The sequence below is a fragment of the Apteryx rowi genome, unplaced genomic scaffold, assembly GCF_003343035.1.
Source record: "Apteryx rowi isolate R43461 unplaced genomic scaffold, aptRow1 scaffold_118, whole genome shotgun sequence".
Lineage (NCBI taxonomy): Eukaryota > Metazoa > Chordata > Aves > Apterygiformes > Apterygidae > Apteryx > Apteryx rowi.
In genome coordinates, this window is record NW_020447397.1 from 230,001 (window position 1) to 251,969 (window position 21,969).

Here is a 21,969-nt window from a genome sequence, read left to right on the forward strand (position 1 = left end):
GGCGGCGGCGGCGGGGACCCGGCGCTGAGGCGGCCGTGCCGAGCCGTGCCGGGCATGGAAGGGGAGCGGGCGCGGGCGGGCTGCCCCGAGGCGGCGGAGAGCGGGCGGCCGGAGGCGTTCGCCCAGCTGTGGGCCGATGTGATGGGCATCCTGGTGAGTCGGCGGGCCGGGGCCGGGGCCGGGCGGGCCGGAGCCCGGAGCCGCAGCGCTGCGGTGTCGCGGGGTTCGGGCGCCGCAGGGCTCGGGAAGCGAGCGTGGCCGTGCTGCGAAACGCGCTCTAGCTGCGAAGTTTGCCGGTACCGCAGAATCGATGACTTCTTTTGTTTTATTATTATTATTATTATTATCATTCTTTTTATTATTATTATTATTATCATTCCTTTTTTTTTATTATCGTTACTTTTTTAGGGTCGTGTACGGGAAGCCCTTGCAGTTAAAACTGACTCTTTTGCAGCACCTGCTGTAAAGTTTACCGGATAAAGTTGAACGGTGTTGCCACTTATTATTCTCGGCGCCTGCTGCTTCTCTGCCCTGTGTGTTTTGTTGCAAAAGCTTGTGTGGATTAGTTGTGCTGTGGGTCACGTTTTGGGGGTTTCTTAATCCCAGAAGAATTTATTTCGGGGGGGGGGGAGAAAGCAGATATTGTGTCAAGTGACTATTTTAATCACAGTTTTGGAATAAATTCGCTCTCCAAACTTTTCTCAGCTGTTATTGCAGATTAGGTTGAAAATACAGCATTGAGCACCGTTTGAAGAATTGATTTAGGTTGTTTATCAGAACAGGTTGTGCATCTGTTTATGTATTCAGAAGTGCTTGTTCAGGTTGATCAATGACTTTGTTGTTTTGTGTTGCTCTAACGTGTTCGTTAATTTAGTTAAATTTGGGTTTAAGCACGATTGCTGTTGGCTTTAAATTCCACGCACGTGCTTCAGACTGCCTCGTGCCAAACTCGGGTTAACTCTGTGTTTTGCAATTTGCAGTATGGCATTGTGTGACTACGGAACGTAGCGCACTCGTACGCCGCTGGAGTCTGCAAGCATAGCTGCACTATTGGAGCTGCCTGCTGAGTGGCAAACTCTACGCCTAGGTGCCATTTTTGAAACTCTTGATAGCTTTTAAAAATAAGTTGCTCAGTTACGACATATGTAGATGAGTTAACTATTCCTTTCCATGTTGCTGATCTGCCTGAGCTCTGTTAGTTCACTCTTAAAACAAAAGAGATAGATACGGTAATAGGGGTTAAAAGAGTTATATTCAGTGGGTACACAGTGTACTGACAGGACGGACTGGATGGCAAACAGTAAAAATACAGGAAGAGTCAATTCTCTTTCTACTTGCAGTGTGAGAATAATTTTTACTTTAGGTGCAAGATGATAATTATCACAGACAACTGCCACTCAGCAAATACCAAACTGTAATATTACGTACATACTGTAGCAGGCAGTTTTCCAATGATACAGGAATGTGGTAATCAACAGTAGAGTGCCTGTTTATTCATTTTAAAAGCAAATGAATAAGCTTGATGTGTGTTAATTTTTGTTGTTAACATTTAACCAACAGGCATGAAGGAATATTATGAGAAATATCTTACAGAAAACTGTTATGGAGTGTAATGAATGGTAAACCAGTAGGATCTAATTCTAAAGTATTATAGAATTTAACAGAGAATTTAATTAGCATTTTATCTGCAATTTTTTTTCTACATAAGCTTTATTGTTAATATTGTTAAAATAGGATATTGTTAAAATCTGCCTCATTCCTTTTCCTCACAGAAATCCTCCATTCACATGGCATTCAGTTTAATAGCACCCGGCTGCGTACGCTATTTCACTGTTAATGGCTTTAATCTAAGAATGCAAGCAGAGTCAGTCCTGCCAGATTGTAAGGAGCGGACAGTTGGTACTTTATGAACAGTCCCTTTCTCTCTTTTTCTGGCAGGTTTCAGTGCTGCATTTAGTAAAAGCAAAGGGTTATTGGATGCCTGGGAAGGGGTGTTGGAGGAGGCCAAAGCAACAGTGTAGCATAYTGGAGTTCAATAAGGAAAAAGATCTGAATCTTACACAAGTAATAATTTGAATAGGTTTCTACTGGCTGCACAATCTATTTTCCTTCCTAGGAAAACAGAAACATTTAATTATTATTTTTCTTCTAGTAAAAACTAAGCTAAAGCCATTTGTTTTTGGTGTTAGTCTACTTTACAGGAAGGAATCATCTTGTAGCTATAAAGATTGCTAGTTCTCATTGATTGCAGACATTGCCCAGCACTATTATGAGTTCTTACTGTAGTATTACAATGAAATTACAGATATGAAAAGATACCCTTGTTTAGGGTCTCAAATAATAACTTCTTTTAGGGAAGACAGAAATGCTCTTCACTGTAAGCTACCAGTTTTCTTCATATTCAAAGTTTTTGAAGAGTTTCTAGTCTTTGTGGCTGCAATGTCCTCATATAAACTGAGTATAAACTTATTTAGTACTGTCTTTCTGAAGCTAAAGACAGGTAGCTGCTATGCCTTTTCCACTGCTCATCTTTTCGGTAAATGAACTTTGTCACTTTCAAACTCTTGCTGCTGAAGACAAACAGTAAATTAGATTACTGGTATCCAAACAGAAGCCTGTTCACTGCTGGTCACGCTCTATGAGGCCAGGATAATGGTCTGCAGAACCGTCTTGTCTATTCTGTGTTGTCAGTTAGTGGTTTGATGATATGTAGGAGTACAAGTCTTAAATTCTTGGGTTTTACAGTGATCCATTTTTCAAAATGTTTGGGAAGTATGGAGCTTAAAAAGAAAAAAAGCAGACAGTGGAGTAATTCACTGGGAATGGCTCTGCAAATCAAAATGCTGGTGTAGCAGAAGACCAGATAAGTTGCCCTGCAACAGCTTGAAAGCTGAGAAAGGAATGCAGTAGCTGGTAGGAAGAGACAGGAGAGAGTGAGACAGGATAGACTCATGGCGGCAGACCTGAATTTATCTTGGTAGGTGAGAGGGAGGGGGAAAACAAGAGTGGAACTAAGAAAGAAGGTGATGATGATAAATGTAGGTGATCAAATGAGAAATAGAAAATCATGTTGTAAAAAAAATCCTCATAGGATAATGCAGGTTAGAAGAGACCTCAGAAGGCATCTGGTCCAACTTCATGCTCAAAGCAGGGTGAGCTCTGAGGTCAGATGAGGTCCCTCAGGGCTTTATCCACTTGGGTCTTGAAAACCTCCAAGGACAGAAACTACTTAACCTCTCTGGGCATCCTGTTCCACTGCTTTGCTGTCCTCATGGTGAAAAAGATTTTTTTTTTTTTTTTTTTTAATATTGAAAAATACTTGACTCCGTGGTCCTCATATTGAGGAGTACTATAATGTGAGGGACAGGGAAGGTATCACCTTTCTCCCATTGACCTGACTGGGAGCCTTGCAGAGGAAGGTACTGACCTAAATAACTAAGTAACCATGGTAGCATCTCCTCTAGGTGCAGGTTTGGGAGGTGAGGCCATGCCATAAGCCCAGCTGGTAGATTCCATATTGGAGTTACTTAAAATACGAAATGAGCCCCTGCTGCCCTCACTCAGGTTGATAAATATATCTCATTGTTGGTGCAGATTTTAGATAGGGTCCTTAAAGTAGGACCTCATTAGTGGGAACCTGTGATGGCAGGTCCCAGGTCTGGAGGGGAAGTAAATACTTCTCAAGTGCTGCTTGTAAGCAGTGTATTTTATGAACTTTGAAGTCACATAATGACTCTCTCTATACTTGACAAATATTGAGTGTACTTGCAGCTGTACTGGGATTTTGCTGAAGCAAATGCAATTTTTCCCTATTGCACTTGTTCAGATGAAATATTCTGTAGCTGCAGCTGTGGTATAAGCACCTCAAAGCTATTTGTACTGTTAATGAAGCTCACTAGATAACATAATTATACTTAAAAGATTTTGCTTAGTCTGTAGCAAGCTTATGTTGGAATGTTCTGGTTAATTATAATCTGCGATGTCTCAAAGCAGCAGTGGATGGTTGAAGTATATTGAGGTTTTAGAAGGAGATTGTAATAGATGGCTCATGAGTAGTAACGTAGAAATTCTCTGCATCTCCAAAACTCAGCACCATAAAACGGAGTTTTTCAAGGTGTATGCTGTATAGAATCACATATTTGGCAATAGCAAGCTGTTTCTTGCTAAGAGTCTGAAGGTTTGTTTATGTTCAGATAGGAGAGCAAATGATAGTGTGTAGTGAAGATCATGAATTTTATTGTTTTAAAGATGTGCTTTCAAAACATGGCCTGTTGACCTTAGTACAGGGGAGAAGCTTCAGTGTCTTTTATGTTAATGGGATATTTTTCCTTCTTGCATACTGTTGCTGGAGTAGGTATCCTGGGTGAAATCCTGACACTAATGAAATCATGGCAAAGCTCTGAGCAGTTTCAGCAGAGCAAGGATTTCACTGAAGAAAACTTTTATTCATGTAAGGAGCTTTTCTATTCAAGGGACAAGATGTTAGCAAAAGATACAGAGGAACGTGCAAGAGATTCAGTGAAATTAGAGGATTTTCCGGTTTTTTATTTCAAAGCAATAGCCAGTGTCAAGCTGTTGAATCAATTGCAAGGGCTGAAAAAGAAAATCCTTTTTTATTTTTCTAGCATATTTTGCAGTTATCATGCAAAGAGAAAACTAGTGCTTTCCTATTGTCTGCTGTTAGCTAAAGAGAGCAGACTGTCTGTTTTGAGGAGAATAAAGCTCACTTGCATTTGTACTGGGAGCTCTGTTATTTACATATATAATCTGTCTTGCTTTCCATGTTTCACTGACTTTGAATTTCTTATCAAAGTAATAAAGAAACAAATCAAAAGAGAGAAAGATGCCAGCTGATAATTCTACTGTGATAACATGTAATTGCATACTGGCTAATGTACTTTGGGGAGAGGAATTTGTTATTAAGCCAGGGAGCCTGGAAATCTAGAGACTGGGGAAGTAGATCCCTGACTGATAAAAATAGTCAAAGGACTGTCAAAAGGAGTTATGGCAGTTCATACTAGCTGCGGATTTGTCCCAGGATTGCTGTTCCTGAAACTGTCATTATTTTGCTGTGACCTTCAAGAGAAATCTTTTTACCCCGTTCCTCTCCAAACATGTGATTCAGGTGCCTCCATTTTTTTCAACATCAGGTTTGGCACCAAAAGGCCACTGACTTCAGCTGAAGCCATAGGCACAGCTGTACAGAATATCGTGGGCAGCAGACTGGGCAGGCAGACGCATAAAAACTCCAGGCAGAACATGCTTTTGAAAATGGAATATGTTCAGCATCTCTGATTTTATTACTGTCTCTACAAAAGGGCTGTGTTACTGTGTAATTAGCTCAAAAAGCACTTTGAGACATTCTAGTTCAAAATATTTTTGTTACTACCTCTGCTTTAGAGTGTATCTTTAAAGGAAATCCCAGTTGTAAGGCTAAGGATAAATCCAGTAGGCCTAACCTCTGCTTTTAAAAGTAGCACATATTGTTTTTCCTGGCCTACCAAGCCATAAATTGGAACACATCTTGCTTTCAGATAAAGGAATCAAAATGGAGAGTAACTGACTGCCAGTTAAGGTGTTTGGCTTTTTATTTTTCTTTAACTTAACCTGTTGCATCTCCTTTCCTTCTTGTCTCCATGAAATATTACCCCTAGCAACACTAATCCCTTTATGAAGAAAGACAGCTTATAGAGATAACCTTTGGTCTAAGCTTTTTCTTGCATGTCAGGTCACATAACACAGATGTCTCCATCAGACATTACAGTCTCCACAAGATCCTGTACACTGAGGAATGATAAGAGTTTCTAGTTCTGGTCCCCTCTTTTTTTTTTTTTTTTGGAAGGCAAGCTCAGGCTTTCCCTGGCCTTTGAATTACAGAGGCAAAAGCAGGGGAGATTTTTATATTCCTGCTCTTTGTCTGCTGTAAACTGTTCTTTGCTTAGAGTTAGTTTTAAGGTAAGCGAGGATCTTGGTGATAAATTCTCATTTTCATTGTCTTGCTGGTTTGCTGTTAATACTGGCTTCATTATTAATATTTGGAAATAGTTTGGTCTCCCTCATACTTTTTTTCATGTTTTGAAAGTCAACCAATCAAGTTCTCTTGAATCTGTGAAGTGCAGTGGAATAACAGATTGGTAGAACTTGCCCATAATGGATGCTTCCTTCCTTTTGTGGCTATGAAACATGGCATAGCCTAAACAGAAGACATGAAGAAGATGTAAAAATTGGTGAGGAAAACGAAGAAGTGTTGCACATGCTGAGCAATGAATATTTAAAAGACTTGCATTACATGGAATGCAATGTATTTTGATATATGTGGTCCATTGGTTAGAATTTTCTGCAGTCAAATGAAGAAACCTCATTTTTAGCGTATTTTCAGCATATTTTATGGAGCTGGATAATGATTAATCCTATTTAGTCTGATGCTGTCTAGAAATCAATGTAAATGAGTCCTAATTGCATGAAGTACTGTGCAAAAAGATGAGCAGATATGTTAAGCAGAAGGAGCTGAGTGGAGGGACAGGAGAAAGGCAGGGTGAGGGATGTGGGTAGAGCCACAGATAACTGGGCAGGAAGAGTTTTCTACTCAGCCTGGGGCAGGGGAGTTTAACTTGGAAGAGAAAAAGGATTTCAGGGGCCTTTTGGCCCTGGCCAAGTGCCCCAACTTCGATGCTGAGGTTCCTTCAGGCATTTTTTTTCTCTGAGGTCGTGCGGCTGCGGAGAGGATCCCAGTGCCCTGAGACCACTCGGACGTGCTCGTGTCGTCAGGGGGTGTCCCTCCGTCATTTCGTGTCTCAGGTTCTAGCTGGGTCCGTATTACGCATTTTTTTCCATCATGCAGCAGCACAGACTGTCTTCCTTTCTGCTTGCCCCATTATCGCTGTRTTAAGGATGGCTGAGTACATTTTGTACTTGGGCTTTACCAGTTTCCGCAACGCAGGGTGAATAAGAATTGCTACGTAATGACCCAGCAAAGTGGTTTGTCACAATGCCCGTTTTAACATCAAGTGCTGCAGACGCCTTCCTCTTTGCGACTGCATGAGCTGGACTGCAACCGGCGAACCTGTTGCTTTGTCGGTGTCCGTTACTAGCTGTGAGAGAAGGAGGTGATGGCAGTTGTTAATGCGTGAATTTATGTTGAGCTTTGCTGGTATTTGGATCCCAGCTTCCAGATATTTCATGAGGAAATGAACAAAAAGAAGGAACTAGTTTTATTTACTATGTGAAAGTCTGTAATAATTAGGTTTCTACTATAAAAGCAGGTTCTCCATTAAAGAAGTATGTAGATGTGTGTTTAGATAGATAGATATGGAGATCTTTTATTTATTACTTTTTAAGAGATTTAATTATTCCGTTGGTAGGAAAACTTTACAACACAGTTCACAGAAACACTTTCAAACACAGGAGTTTTAAACACAAATTTGCTTTATGAGAAATAACTGCTTGTAAAAAAGAAAGAGCTGCACCCGCCTCAGTTTTGAAGCTGTGATGTGGGTCAGGTGTGGGCACACTGTGTCTGCTTTGATCTTCTTAAGTGGAACATTTTCCCTTGTTTACAGTGATAGCAGGCCTTTTTCTTGTCTGCTTCCATGTTTTGAAACACAAAGTTATAATGTACTATTTTTATTTGAACCAAGATTAGTATAATAAAATAAATGATGGTTGAAGTTCTCAGGACACCTGGATAAGTGTTTTGAGCTACAGACTAGTTTCTGAGGCACATTTCCCTATGAGAGGTTGAAACTGGGAGTAGAAATTGTATAATCTTCTGGGAAACAGTTTTAAGCAGGGTATAGCTAGAAAATTAGATGGACAAGACTAAGAATAATATAATAGATATAATAATAAAACGACGATTTATTTTTAAAAACACATTTTCATTTTTTTTGCTAAACATCATGCTGATAAATCATAGAATTGGTTCCTGACATCTCTGTTGCACTGAGTGCAGTCTGGCTGGAGTATTTTGTTTCAGGTTTGTCTCCGCTGCAGGCCCATCAAATTTTGCTGGTTTGACTTCTCCATATCCCTTTATGTGCATAGGGATATGCTATTAAGATCAGTTTACATGATCAGGCCTCCAGATTAAAAATATATATATATATATATATATATATACCATTCTTGTGCACGTGCACACACACACCACACACGCCAGGAAGCTCATGAGTCTGGTAAGCAAACATAAAATATCCTTTCCTGTTGATGATGTACAATACATTTTGCCATTTGGAAACAGTGTACTAAAAATTTATACGACAGTGCTCCCCACTTTTGGTATGTCCTGTGTATGTGAAGGAAAATAGGTAACCATTTAATACAATTTAAAAAAACAGTATTTTGAAAGCTTTGCAGTGGTCATGACAGGAGTCAGCAGATCAGTGAAAGCAATAACATGCTCGTTATAAAATTAAATCAAGACTTGTTGGCTGAACATTTCTAACAGTCTCATTTGCAACTGAAGATCCTTTGCCCAATAGGATGGGTATGATAGGAAAAAAAAGGTGGAGAAAAGGAACAAAAGATAAAGCGTCTAGTTTCTGCTATTTTAAATAAAAACTCCTTGAGTCTAAGGAGTAAAGTTTATTTATACTGAAACTGAATTTGGCCTATAGGCTTTAAACAAAAAAGGGGAAAAACAACTTTTGTCATTTCTTCACAAGTTCAGGTCAGTTGAGACTGTTTTTTATAATGTCAGCATCAAGCAGAACCTGCTATGCAGAGCTTGCTCTCTTCTCTAAGTAAACCCAGTCTAACTCAATGGAGGAAAAAATGGATTTGAGAGCACTTTTCATAAGAGCTCATTGTACTACAGTGGCACTGTTAAAAGTTCTTAAAGGGAGTGTATATCCACAGCTGGGGTGTATATCCACAGCAAGGTATTTTGCTTGTTTGCTTGCCAGAATAATATCTTACCATTCTTTATATATACTGTTAGAAGTAATATGCTATTCATATAGAATCTGTGTATTTTATGCACTTACAATTGGGGAAATGCTCAGAATTGTGTTTTACTGATATTTATTATCTGTATTTATCTGTATTTGTTAGAGTTCTGAAATACATTCATCCTCTTAGGATTTTGTACTTGCAGGCTTGCAGCAGGATGTTCCCATTCTATTCTATCTCAGCTGGAAGTGTTTTTACACCAGAATTTTTTAGTACCGTTTTAGGGTTGTAAAGCAAATCTAAGATTCTTATTTTCTACTGCTAGAATGAGGCTCCTCACTTTCATTGTTACCATGTTACCCTGTTAGATGTATTTCACATAGTTATTGATATGACTGTATAGACTTAAACCTAACCTTGAATTATATGGAATAATTTATGATACCTTTAAGTTTTATAGCTTTCAGTGGCTGACCACCTTAGTTCAGCAGCTCTGAAAACTCAGACAATAAATTCAGTTAAGCTGAAACATACCCTTTGTGACAATGAAAAGAAGAAAAATCCTCTATTTTATACATATGTGTATATATATATATTCATATGTAATGTGTGTCACAGCTCGTGGGTTGTGATTTGCACTCTGTTATCAGACTTCATTCCCACCTTAGAATTCATAAATAATCCTTGTAAAACAGGAAGAAGGTGGGGGAGATTGCATGCTGTATGTGGATCGTGATTTCTGATCTTCAAGATCAGCATAAGTTTACATTTCAAAAACTCTATGCCTAATAATGTACTGTGGGAATATTTCATGTGATATAGAAAATTTAGGGAGAGCAGATTTCTATGTGTAATTGTAGAAATCAATATCAACATACCTGGGCTGGAGACTACAACTGCTGCTTTTCTAGGGTGAGAATGATACCTGGGATTTGTTACTGCAGCCAGGTGGGATCTGTATTAATACAAATTAGCTAGCAGCATAGACTCATCAGGTAAAGATGATGCTGTTTGGAGGACCACTGTTGTAGAAAACTTTACAGAAGCAAGAGTGCCAGGAGTGAGTCTTCCCACCTTCACCTATCAGTGGAAGTGGGACAGCATTTTATCAGAGGACTAATAGAGATACTATATTTCAAAACCAAAAAAACCCTGGTAATTTAAGGAAATACCTGGCAAAGCAAGCGGTCAAAATCTAATGGTCAGCTGTTGCATGAGGGATACCAAGACACGTAACAACTGAGGGCAATGGAGCAGGAATGCCAGTGCCTGTAGTACTGAGCCATGTTGGCACCTTGTGGATCAGTTCTGCATTTGATTCACATGATAYTTCTTATCAGGGTGAGGAACAGTTAAGCTCAGAACAAGGATTTGCTTTCCAGTCTATCTCTGGAATATGAATAGTGGATTTTCATCACAGTGTGTGAATATCTGCAGTTGATCAGATCTGTTTTCTGAAATGAGTCGTGTTTTGGAATTTGCCACTGATTTTGATGGAAGCAACAGTGGACCCCTAGTAAGCTGCTTGTACCCCTTGAAAAATCTTGACAGCAGAGATAGATCCAGATACTGCAGTGAGCATGTGCATGCACTGATGCCCCTGCTAGGTTGGAATACTAGTTTCGTTGCAATAGCAAATTTCTTTCTCTTCCCTCACTGAACTCATTTCCTCATGTCTGTTTTCATTTCTTTGGAGAAAAAGGGCTGAGTAAAGGAAGATTTCCTGCTGGTAGGGCACATTTGGAATCTCCATACATGGCAAATTTTTTGGACATTTTTCTCTGTGTTTTTTCATACCATACTTCTCTGAAGCTTCTCTGAGGTCAGGTTTCCCTTATAGAGGAAAATGGCAATTCCTGGTGTCTCCTCTTAATTATCCAAGCTGCTCCATCAGTGTTTCAACTTGTGTGGGCAGCCTCCTAAGTTGCTTACTGTGCACTATAGAAATAAAAATCAAAAGATGCTTATTTTCCCTGCATTTTTTCATTTTATTTTATTTTGCTATGTTGTGTCTTATTCATTGTTTGGAGAGGTTTTGGGAAAGGTCTGTTTTATTTCTTGTTTTATCAGTGGAGACTGCTCCTCTGCAGGTAGTGCAAAATGGTTGTCAGTCTCTAAAAATTATGTTTTCCTCTCTAATTGCTGCTACCTTTATTCTGAGCTTTTTGCAATGAGGCATGAAATGGAGTCTCATGCTTTTTCCTGTGTCATCCCCCTCTTTCTGACACTTTGTACGCTGTGGTGGTATATTCTGTTGTGTAATGGATTGAAGGGAAATCAGGATATGTCAACTCAGTGAGGTATATTGTTTCTTGCTCAGCACAGGTCCAGCAGTGTATTGTTTAGATTTTGCATCTGGAAGTGAGTATATATGTGCAGATGGATAAACTTTGTCAAACCTAAGCTTTGCATGATTTTTATCTAAGCTCAGGAAGTTAAACTGAGAACATAAGGTCAAGGACTTAATCACAATATTGGCATGATGATGATGAATTGCTTCATGCTACATACAGTGTGTGTTTACTGCAAAAATGAGTCTGGAAAAGGATGCTTCTGCATATCTTTATGTTACAGGCTCCYTCATGATGAGTCTTATTGAACTTGTTCAGTGTAGAGGCTGAATTCCTAATTACCAAAGTTGAGGAAGAAGAAAGATGTAGATGTTCTGAATGTTACTTTTTCTCTCTGACAGAACATTAGTTTCTTCAAGTAATCTTTGCCAAGTTACTTGTGGTTTTTAGTTCTCATCTCAAATGTACTTTGAATATGAAAGATTATACAAATTCTTTTTTTTTTTCATCTGCCAAACTAATTGCAACTACTGCAAAATGCTTATAGATAGTTATTTATAGAGTAAACTGTCACAAAAAAGAGAGGGTGGGGAAAAACAGTACATTAGAACTCTGGCCCTTTTGGCTTTTTAGGTGGGTCTGCTGCTGCATGGTTTCTGGTATTTTGATCAGTTTTAAATGCAAAAAAGAAATGAGTTTTGTCCCCAGAGTCATGCCTTGCTCTTAGGAAAATACTTTTCATATAAAGAGAAAATGGGAGATTGATAAGGGGTGGAGGTGGAGTGACTCAGTATCCAAACCTGTATTTTTGTGGTTAGAAAAGTGAAAAGAGCACTGCAGCTACTAAGGATAGCTTCCAAGTGTTAGGAAACACGAATTTAGGAAGATCATGAAAGGAAGAATTGCAGCATTCATGGCAGGAAATGACTAGAGCATACACAACAATTTTGGAAGAGGAAAGTCAGTGCACAGACTGACTTTGGAAGGTCCAAAATGATGGCTGAAAGATGTGGAAAGGCTAGGAGCATGTGGTAAGTAAATAATGGAGATTTAAGCCTGGTTCAGAAATTACGGGGCTTGGAGAGCAAAGTTGAGGAAGCCAGGGATGACATTTCATGCACTAAGTAGGGATATCAGAGGGCAAACTAAGCCGTCATGTCTAGCTGCTTGCACCTTGTTTTGTGTTTGTTCAAAGACAAATACAGAATATAGATGCATAATTGTTAATGTGCACAAGTCATACAAGATTATGCCATTCAGGAATTACCAGTGGATGCTTTGAATGGATAATTTATAGCAGAAGTCTGATTAGCTAAAACAGACTGAAGATGAGAAAGTGGTTTAATATTTTGCTAGACACAGTCTGATGCCCTGATTTCCTGTTCACATGCGGTTCATTCTGAACCAGCCCTCGCATTTAGGGTTGTACTTTTAAAGCTTTGAGAAGAGATCTCCACATGTGAAAATGTGTGATTCTCCTCTCTACTTAAGATAGTCATACAGCAAAGTCTTTGTTTTTCTGCAAGTTGTGGCTCTTTGTGTATGAGGTAGCTTATTTGCTATAGCATCCTTTGATTTGAAGCTGATAATGGTGCATGCTGTGAAAAGTAAGTGTAAGGTCTTCCTTTTGCTCAGAGAGCTCCCTGCTGCTCTTGTGGTGCTTTAGATCAGTCCTGGTACGTAGGTTGTCCTGCCACGCTTCCTGGGGCCGTGGTCCGAGTAGCCTTGAGACTGCAGTCTGCTCTTTTATCTCGGAAGCCGTGTCCGCGAGGAAGCCCCTTCCACCTGGGCATTGCCCCTCGTGTTACAGGCACTCTGACAACTAGGTGAGATGTTTTCCTTCTGCATGAGAACTTCCCTGACAAATGGTGAGTTAGCAGGATATTTTCCTTTTGATGCTTGAGTCACTGTGGATAGAGAAGATGTTAAAGTGAGAACGTAGTTTACCCTCCAAGTCCAAGTGCCTTTTATCTAGAGTTATTGTCTTTTCTTGTGCGGTTCAGGGCTTTGGATCGGTTAGAACAAACCTCTGGGTTTTGTAGAAGCCCTTTATTTTTTGCATGCTTTATTTGACGGTGTGCTGGCCTCTGCTTTTTATGATCTCTTTAACCATGTGGGGGGTTTTCAATTGTTTTATGCCTCAGTTCAGGGTGCATCTCTGTAATGTGCAACACTTGAGTAATGCATTCAGTCTCCAGGAAAAGCTATACACATTTTAAATCAGAAGAGTCCCGGGATAGAGAGCACCATGGGCTTAAGCAGTTTCTTGAAATAGGCATGTAAGGTACTGCTGTTGGGGGCTCCCATAAGTTGTGAATAGCATGTTGCCCCTTCAGAGAAACACCTGTTTGAAACACCTGGGAGATATGCCAACCACACAGTTATTTCAAGCCCAGACTCTGTAGGATTTGCTCTGTCGGTAAGCAGAGATACTTCTCTTTTATTTGGGTAAGAGGCCCATTTAGCCTAATTAGGAAGCGCTTTGGCAATGATGAAACAATACAGGCACACACGAATGCAAAAAGCCCATCTCCACTGTACACAGATAAAGAGAAATGAGCAAATAAAATACCAGATCCCAGAGTAGAAAGGATTATAAACTGACAGGAGATAGAGCTTTTATTACTAAGTTGATATCCCTAATTGATATAAATATAAAGCCCTGTGCAGCCTGTGGTAGTTAAAAGATATGCATCTAAATAATATTTAAATGGATTCTTGCATTTTTAAGACCCACTGGAGTGTAATTGTATTCAACTTAATTAAATGAACTGAAACCCCCTGATAACTGTGCATTACTGCTCCTAAATAAAATGCTCTTCAAAGAGACTTCATGATACTTAGTTAAGACTATAAAAAACCTTAGCCCAGCACCATGAAGTTTTGCATGAATAGCTTTATATTAATCCCACCGTGTTCCAGCTACAGTGGTTAAAAATAAGTGTCACCAGTGCTATACCACTGGTAGAGTCAAAACCTGAAGCCTCACTGAAGTACTTTAATACAGAGCCACTCTTTCTGCTTTTACTTCATTTGTAGGTTTTTTATTAAACTAAAGGCAGGAAGGTTTGCAAAGAACAGTCTACGCAATAAGTAAATGGGATCAGCAGCAGAGTTACTACATTTCATTCCAGTTTCTGCTTCTGACTCCATGTAAGAATGTGGGCTGGGTATTTAAGATAGCTTTTTATTGCCACAGTTCCCCCATAAGTAGCAAGGTTGCCATTGTTATTTACCTCATACAGGAACTGAGATAAAGCCTTTTCTTCAAAATCAAAATATCTTCAACCAGGAGAATATTCCTTATGCCTTGATTCACACCCCAAAAAGCTTATGTAAGCAACCTCTTACATAAGAAGGAACAAAAAGTAGAAGATTATTTTAAGTCTGCAAGAGACTTCAGTTCACCAGTCTCACTGAATGTGAAGCACTCTGGATATAGTGGTTGTTACATGGGTTAGAAGAAAAATCAGAAAGTAGCTTGGTGTAGTGTTTGCAGAGCACCACCATATCTGAGTTCCTGTGCCATATCTAAATATATGTAGCTTATTAGGCTTTTTCAGATTTCTTAGAATATTATTTATTTTATAACATTTTACCACTGCCTTTCTGGTATTCACGTCTGTAATAATTTCACCCAGAGTCCAGCTTTGGCCTGAAGCAGAGGACAGAGCACCCCGTTGATGGGTGTTGAGCAGCTGGCACCCAGTCTTTGCCCGAGTGGGGGTTTCCTCAGGAATCTCCTGTGGATAAAGCCGGGCTGTGCTCTCCAGGGCTCCACCGYGATCTGCCTTCTCCAGCAGCTACTGCACTTGGGAGGCTTTGGCATAGTTTGGGTAAAGAAGTTGCAGGAAACCATTTCTCTGGCTGTTGAGATTACATGGGGGAAAAATGGATTTCTGCCATATTAAATTACAGTTATTTCCTTTCCTGGTAAAACACTGAGTGTCAGGAAACAGTAGGAGTGAAGGAGAGGTTAGTCTCAAGGTACATAAGTGTTGGATGTGTCTTCCAGACTCCAAGCCACTGAATTTCTAGCAGGAAAAATTAGAAGAATAGCAGAGTTTCAGGGGAAAAAAACAAAAAACAAAATAACARCAGTCTAAATGTAGACATTTGATCTTCCACAGTCAACAGCTGTGCTGCCATCTGGATTTACAGACATAAATCAAGAGCTGTGCTCTGGCGCACACAATGCATTGTACCGTTGGGTGCTGTAACCAGGACAGCAAATTTCTTTATCTACTCACAAAACAGAGAGACCATATCACATCTTGGTGTGCAGAATGCTGCATAAAACTGGTGTTTGAGGTGAAGGCAGATATTTCAAGATTTCTTTAAGTTAAAGGAGCTATAGCTGCACAAAATCCTTCCACAGATGGCATCAGACAGCATGTCTGTTGGAAATTAGGGTCATAAATATCTAAATGTCAAGATGCTCATCACTGAACTGGGTATTGTATCAATAGAGAACTAAGGGGTGGCCCTGCCCCATAGCCTGGGCCATGTAAATGCAGATTAGATGCTAAATTGTTGCAGTCGGAAGAAATCTGGAGAGGCGGCAGCCCCGTCRGGCTTCCCTGCATAATGGCTGCTTTGTTGGTTTCCTGCAGAGCAGCGAAGGAGAAGGCTGTGTGTTGCATGCGGTGCTCTGCCCTCCCTTCCCTGGTAATTGTAGCTGCAGGGAAGGTCCCATCACAGGCTTCAGCTGCTGAAGTGGCCAGAAATTAGGGAAGGCAATTCCTGTGAGAGCACGAAGATCTCTCCTCCTTTATCAGTGTGTCACCTCAGACAGCAATGCAAGGTTTCTTGGGGCAAAGGGTCCTTAGAAAGGACCAGGCCAGAGAGCTGCTCTTGCCTGCCTCTCGAAAGCAGAAACAAAAATTGCAAAAAAACATAGAACTGAAAATAAAGGGGGGAGGAACAAACAAGAGTGCACGGGAGAAGCAAGGGAATGGGTGTGCAGGGAGCAGAGGAAGAAGGGGTAAGACGTTTCCTTCAGTGAACTTTCCTTTTTCAGAGCAAGGTATGGTCTGCTTGTGCTGAGCTTTCCTGTTGAAATGCATAACAAAGTTTAAGATAAAGATAGTGGTTCTCATCATCGCACTTGGCAAGACTTATAAGTGCAGAGGAAGAAAGATCAGAGTTGGTATTTGCTCCTGTCATGGTTTTTTTTGTTTGTTTTGGTTTGGTTCTTGTACAGCACCTAGCACAAGGCAGAATAAAATACCCTTCTTCCTACAAAGAGCATGTGAGAGTTTCTTCAAATCTTAACAAGTTTACTATATACACTTCATAGGGCAAAACAAATTTACTGTGTTTTATTTGGAGCAGCTAATTAGGGACCACCAAACTGGATAAAGAATTATTTACTAGACAAGCAATTTGAAGTATGGTACCAAGTACATATATGCCTCTTATGCATATACCTGTTGTGGCCCAGTGTATATTGTATCTCAGAGAAAAATTATTACCTTGAACAGTAAAATATGTAGGGTATGGTATGCTATAAAGGTTTTACTGCTAAGTGTTGATGCTATAGAGATTTACAAATGCAAAGTTTGCTAAGCAGTTTCATTAGTGTTCACGATGTTGATAAGATATTTAAATTCAGGGATAAAATGATTAGGTTAAATGAAAATCCTGTATAGAAGCAGAACATTCGTGTACCAGTGGATGGTCTTAATGTTCTTGATATCGTTCGTGTATGGAGGTCAACTGACACAAGACAGAGTTGCAAAAACAATAGAAAAATAATTGCCCATTCCTAAAATAAAATCATGCTTCTAATACTTCTCAGCACACTCCAAAGAGTGCGTTTATCATTAAACACTTATTTTATAGTAATTTCTGCCTATTTTTCCTTAGTTGAAATAGAAAATGAAACTTGAATTTCATATAGCAGAATCATTAAATACTTTTTCAGTGCTTCTTGGTTCATTGACTTAGATTAGTGCATTTTTTTGTTTGTTTGTTTTATTACGTTACATTATTCACCAATATATCCAGCTGTGAGGGAATGCCCCTTAATGATTACTGATATAAGATAGAAATCACATTTTTGACTATGCTTTTTGTAATAAAGCGTGGACATAAATATGTCCAAAGTTTGCTTTCTTTTACTCTACTGTCTACAACTTAAGTACATTGCCAAATACTGTAAACCAGTAAGGTCAAACTTAGAGATACAGTTGTCCTCTCACTTTTTGTCTTTAAATATCCAAATTATTACTTGTTTTGTGCTTATTTTTTTTCAGGCTACTATTTTAATGAGTAGCTCTCAGCTCAGCGTTATGTAGGAGAACTAAAGCATCCCATAAGAATTGTTTTTTGCCATATTGTGTTACTCCTATATGTAAAGAAAGGATGTATATTTTAATGAGACCTCCTTCACTTTGTGGTTCATATGGCCAACTCAGTGAGATAAGGGCTTATTCCATCATCTACTTAAGATGTTTAGCATTTTGCATATCTATTTCCTTAGAGTCTATCTTACCCAAACATGAAACCACACCATAACATATGCTAAAGTTCCTGAATCTGAAACAAGAAATTCATCTCCATCTCCTTAATGATGCTTTAATCACATATATGTTCACAACCACATTCTTCTGTTTATCACTTATTTCTACTGCAAGTGTAAGGATAGACGCCCACTGCAGTTAACATGTGCAGAGAGATACATTTCCACTCAATTTGAGAAAAAGTCTCAGCAAACACAGAGTGCAAAGAAAATGAGAGGTGGTGTCAGGTGCATCTGTTGCATGGGCTGAGGAGTTGTTAACTTGCCCTCCTGTAAAAGCTGGCTAGGATAACCTGTGCCTAACTGCTGACCCGCCTGGTTGGTAGTGGTGGCCAGGCAGGTATCATAGTAGACAGCAGTTCTGAGTTACATTTGGACAAGCTTAGTGCAGATCACCCCAGGGAAAGGAGGATAGATGATAATATACTGTTATTAGGGAAACTGGGCATTAAGGATGCTTTGAACTAAATTTTTATGAATAAAATTTGCATATAATCTTGTCTCTCAAGATAATGAATATGTGAAAGAACTGGTTCTACTTGTGATAAATACCCACTTTTTAAGTATGTTGGAATGTACATTTGCATAGATAGAACTTTTTGGTTAGCATATATATATATATATATATATATATTTTTTTTTTAACATAGAGGACTTCCTAGGCTGCATGCCAAAGAGAGGGATCCTAGTAGCATGCTTGCAAAATGATTTTAATTTACAAAGCAGCGGAAAAAAGTGAATTGTATTCAGGATGCTTTTCTGGAGATGCTTTGTTACATATTCTTGACAAAGACTTCAGGGCTGTACAATAAAAAATCAGAGGGAAGAAGATGGTGGTGCTGATGGTGAAGGAAAGAATTTTGTTGTAGAATTCTGTAAATGGAAGGAGTTTCTTTTGATGTAATTATATGATAAAGTATCTCATACAATAGAAAAAGGTTACATAGCTGTGTGATTCAATATAAAGTTTCTGAATTCAGAATGTCTGTGCTCTGTACTCGGTGGGTTATGAGAGTTACATCAGATAAATGCTACAGAAGCTTTTATATCAAACCATACCATTGTGTATTGTGTTTATTGTACAGATTCTAGAACTGTTTTAGACACGTTGCAGAGAGCTTAACACATTTTTATTAGATCTATTTTTGTAATTCTGTCTGTGAAGCTGCATATCTTAATGACTCAACRCTCGGATGCCATAAAAATTAATAGAAAGTCTTCCATTGAATCAGTGTGAGCTGTATGTTCTCTTTGTTCTGTCAATGTCCAGCTATAGAGAGGTCAGGGGGACCATGACAACCCTTAAACATCATCTAAAATAGCTGTTCTCCATATAAAAATGTCATGACTTCTACATTGAGTATTTTATGCCTTCCCCTGAATATCGAGGCAAACGCTGGGCTCCCTGACCTCACACTTCTGTCGCATTCACATTTCTGACCCTGCTTACTGTCAAGATAGACTTTGAATCTGTCACTTTATGGATAGTGGAATTGTTTCTTGTGTTGAATGGAAGACTGTCCTCTCTGAGCCTTAGGAAAAGAAGGAAGCGTTTCTCTAGCAGCTTGTTAGGTTTATTTTTAATGGCAATCATTTTGAAGCTAAGCCAAAATGTGGAACATCAGCCTTTTTCCCAGGGGAAACACATTGCTAGTGAGGGGCTGGTAAGAAGGTCGGAGATGTATAGCAAAAACAATTATCAAGAAGCTCTGCAGGTTTTCCTGTGGATGCCTGTCCTCATTATGTGACTCTGTATTACTGTAGCAAATACAGATACAAGCCCAAGGCAGAGAGGCACGCAGATTTAACTGACGTGTTTGGAAAGGGCTGAGTCTGTTTTAAATTTGCCTCCTTAAAAAGAGTTGCAGAGGAACGTGAAATACAGTGCCACTTTCAGATGAATGACCTAAAGTCTGAATTCATCTCTCGGTACGCTTTGCCATGCAGGGAGATGTTCTGCCAGTCGCAGAGTGCCTGGAGGGGCACACACAAGCTTCTCAAGCTTCTGCGAGCCCATATTAGGAGAAATATCTAAAAAAGGACCGGTGTCTTGTTCAAGTTGTCCCAAAGAAATCTGAGCACCCCCTGCTTTCTAGGTAAGCTAGTTCTGCTAAACTTTAAAGGTGTCCTAGGTTGTGTTCTGTAGATGAAGTCCTGTTGGATACAGGGTGTTTTATGAGGCACAAACATGTTTCCCTTCAGCAGATGTTCTCATTTCACCACGTTTTTGGTCTCTCCTCCCTCTCCTCCCCACTCGAAAAAGCCTATTTGCTATGGCCYACATCCTGGCTTTCATTTATGTACTGCTTACAGCTATCCAAACCAAAGGTATTATTGAAATGCAGGATCGTGTTCCACAAATTTTTGGTAGGCTTCCCTGTTAAGATCCAACTGCCAGAAATAAGCTGCTAGTGTTTACAGTGACTCTGCACACAGTAGTTCTGTGTTTCAGGCACGGAAATGGATTTTTCTCATCTTGGGCTGTGAAGGTCAAAAGCATGCCTTTGCCAGGGCATAACTGCAACACATTTTATAGGAGCATATCACCTTCATTTCTGCCCTTTCCACATATATTTATATTTTAATAGCAGGAAGTCAGACTTTTCCTCCCAGTTTCTGACTTTTTCCTAATCTCCTAGTTTATGCATGTGCTGTGGCTCTAGCTGGAGTGGATCTGAAGTTGGTAACTTCTGTGGCTGCATGGCGTGCTGTAATGGGCGCTGTCGTATGCTGATGGGGACATGTCTGTGCTGACCAGACTTGTAACATTCACATCTTTTTTTACATTTCAGAGATTCATGCATTTATGTGAATGCCACTCACTGGCTTCCAGAGCAAGCCCATATATCTGGTAATCAAGATCTCTGTCCTGACATTCATAAGGTCTGCTGGAACAGGAGAGAGAAGTGCTGGAATGTGTAGCTTTAACATTTTGTCAAAGAACCCGAGACAGCAGAGTTCAAATTCAGATAGTTGTATTTCCTTATAGCTTTATATATAGCTTTTTCTAAAATTCTTATTCTGTGAGGAAATCCATACAGAAAGAATATATGTGCTGGCAGTGCCTGATATTTAGGTCTGTATGCAGATTTACCAAATGGACAAATGGATATTTTACTTAGCAAAGACCATTATTCTTCCTGTGATAATTGCTTCTACTTTATTATTATCATTTTTAAATATGAATTCATTTTTACTTAATTTTATTAGCAGTAGAGCTTTCTGACAAAACATTTTACTCCTTTACACTTTTAAATGTCAAATACAAAGGATGCTGCCAGCATGTTAAACCAACTGATGTGCAGTGACCAATAAATCGTAACTTTATAGTAAGTGTCAAATCATTCCAGAATCTCTTTGTAGCCGCTCCATTAACATGAACCTCGACGGATTCTTTTGGTATTCACATGCATATCAGAACTAACTCTTTGGGAATTCCAGGGTAATTTATCATTTTGTCTGTGTTTTATGATGCCAAAAATTGTTGCATGCATATGTGATAAGATGGAAATATAGTAACATATTTGACAACCAAAATTAGAAATATGGGATAACTTCTGTTATAATTAGAATGCTGTATTAAATGTTCATTTTAGATTCTACCCTTTAAAACCAGTGTATTGTTTACTTTCCCAGCTGTTGGACTGTTTTGTGAAAAGGTCTCAGGCATTTCTAGAGTAGAGTTTTAGGAGAAACATACTGTAACTTTTTACAAATAAATTAAAGCATCTCAGGAATGGTATTTTTACTCAATGTTTGTGTTACTTACAAATTTTTTCCAGCAGAGATGATCTGTGGCGATGGGATTATGTAGCTGGAACATTAGTTTGTATGGCAATAAACACAACTGATGCAAATCAGTTTTCATGCTGTACTTAACTGTTAAATTTGTAACAAAAAAGTAGGAGTTTATTATGAAATCTTGTTTTTAAAAATCTTATCGGCCTAAAGCAATTAAGAACGCATCAGTGGCTACTGAAATTACATGTAATAATAAATAAATTACAATAAATTACAATATAATGTATTACAAATTGGCTTTTGGGGAGTGGAATCAAAAAGCTCTCTGCTATTTCATATCTGTGAAACTAAAGCGACAATTCAGTTTGTTTACTCTCTGTTGTACTGGTATTGGAGTCATACCCACAATGTAGGGGTATGTATAAGGAAGAAGARGAATGAACAAATTGATGAGTTTAGACTTTTATTTCTATTATTTTAAATATTGTCTAGGTTTTGGCTTGCATATGAAAGTAAGAAAATAAA

General features: G+C 39.1%; 1 protein-coding gene across 2 annotated transcripts in view; it reads left to right on the forward strand.

Moving 5' to 3' along the window:
* Positions 1–86: 86 nt before the first annotated feature.
* Positions 87–21,969, forward strand: part of SASH1 (SAM and SH3 domain containing 1) — a 128,877-nt gene continuing 106,994 nt past the window's right edge. For both annotated transcript variants that reach the window (XM_026083832.1, XM_026083839.1), the window contains exon 1: positions 87–153. In XM_026083832.1, the coding sequence (XP_025939617.1) occupies positions 142–153 (12 nt within the window). In that variant the 5' untranslated portion in view covers positions 87–141. The remainder of the gene's footprint in view (positions 154–21,969) is intronic.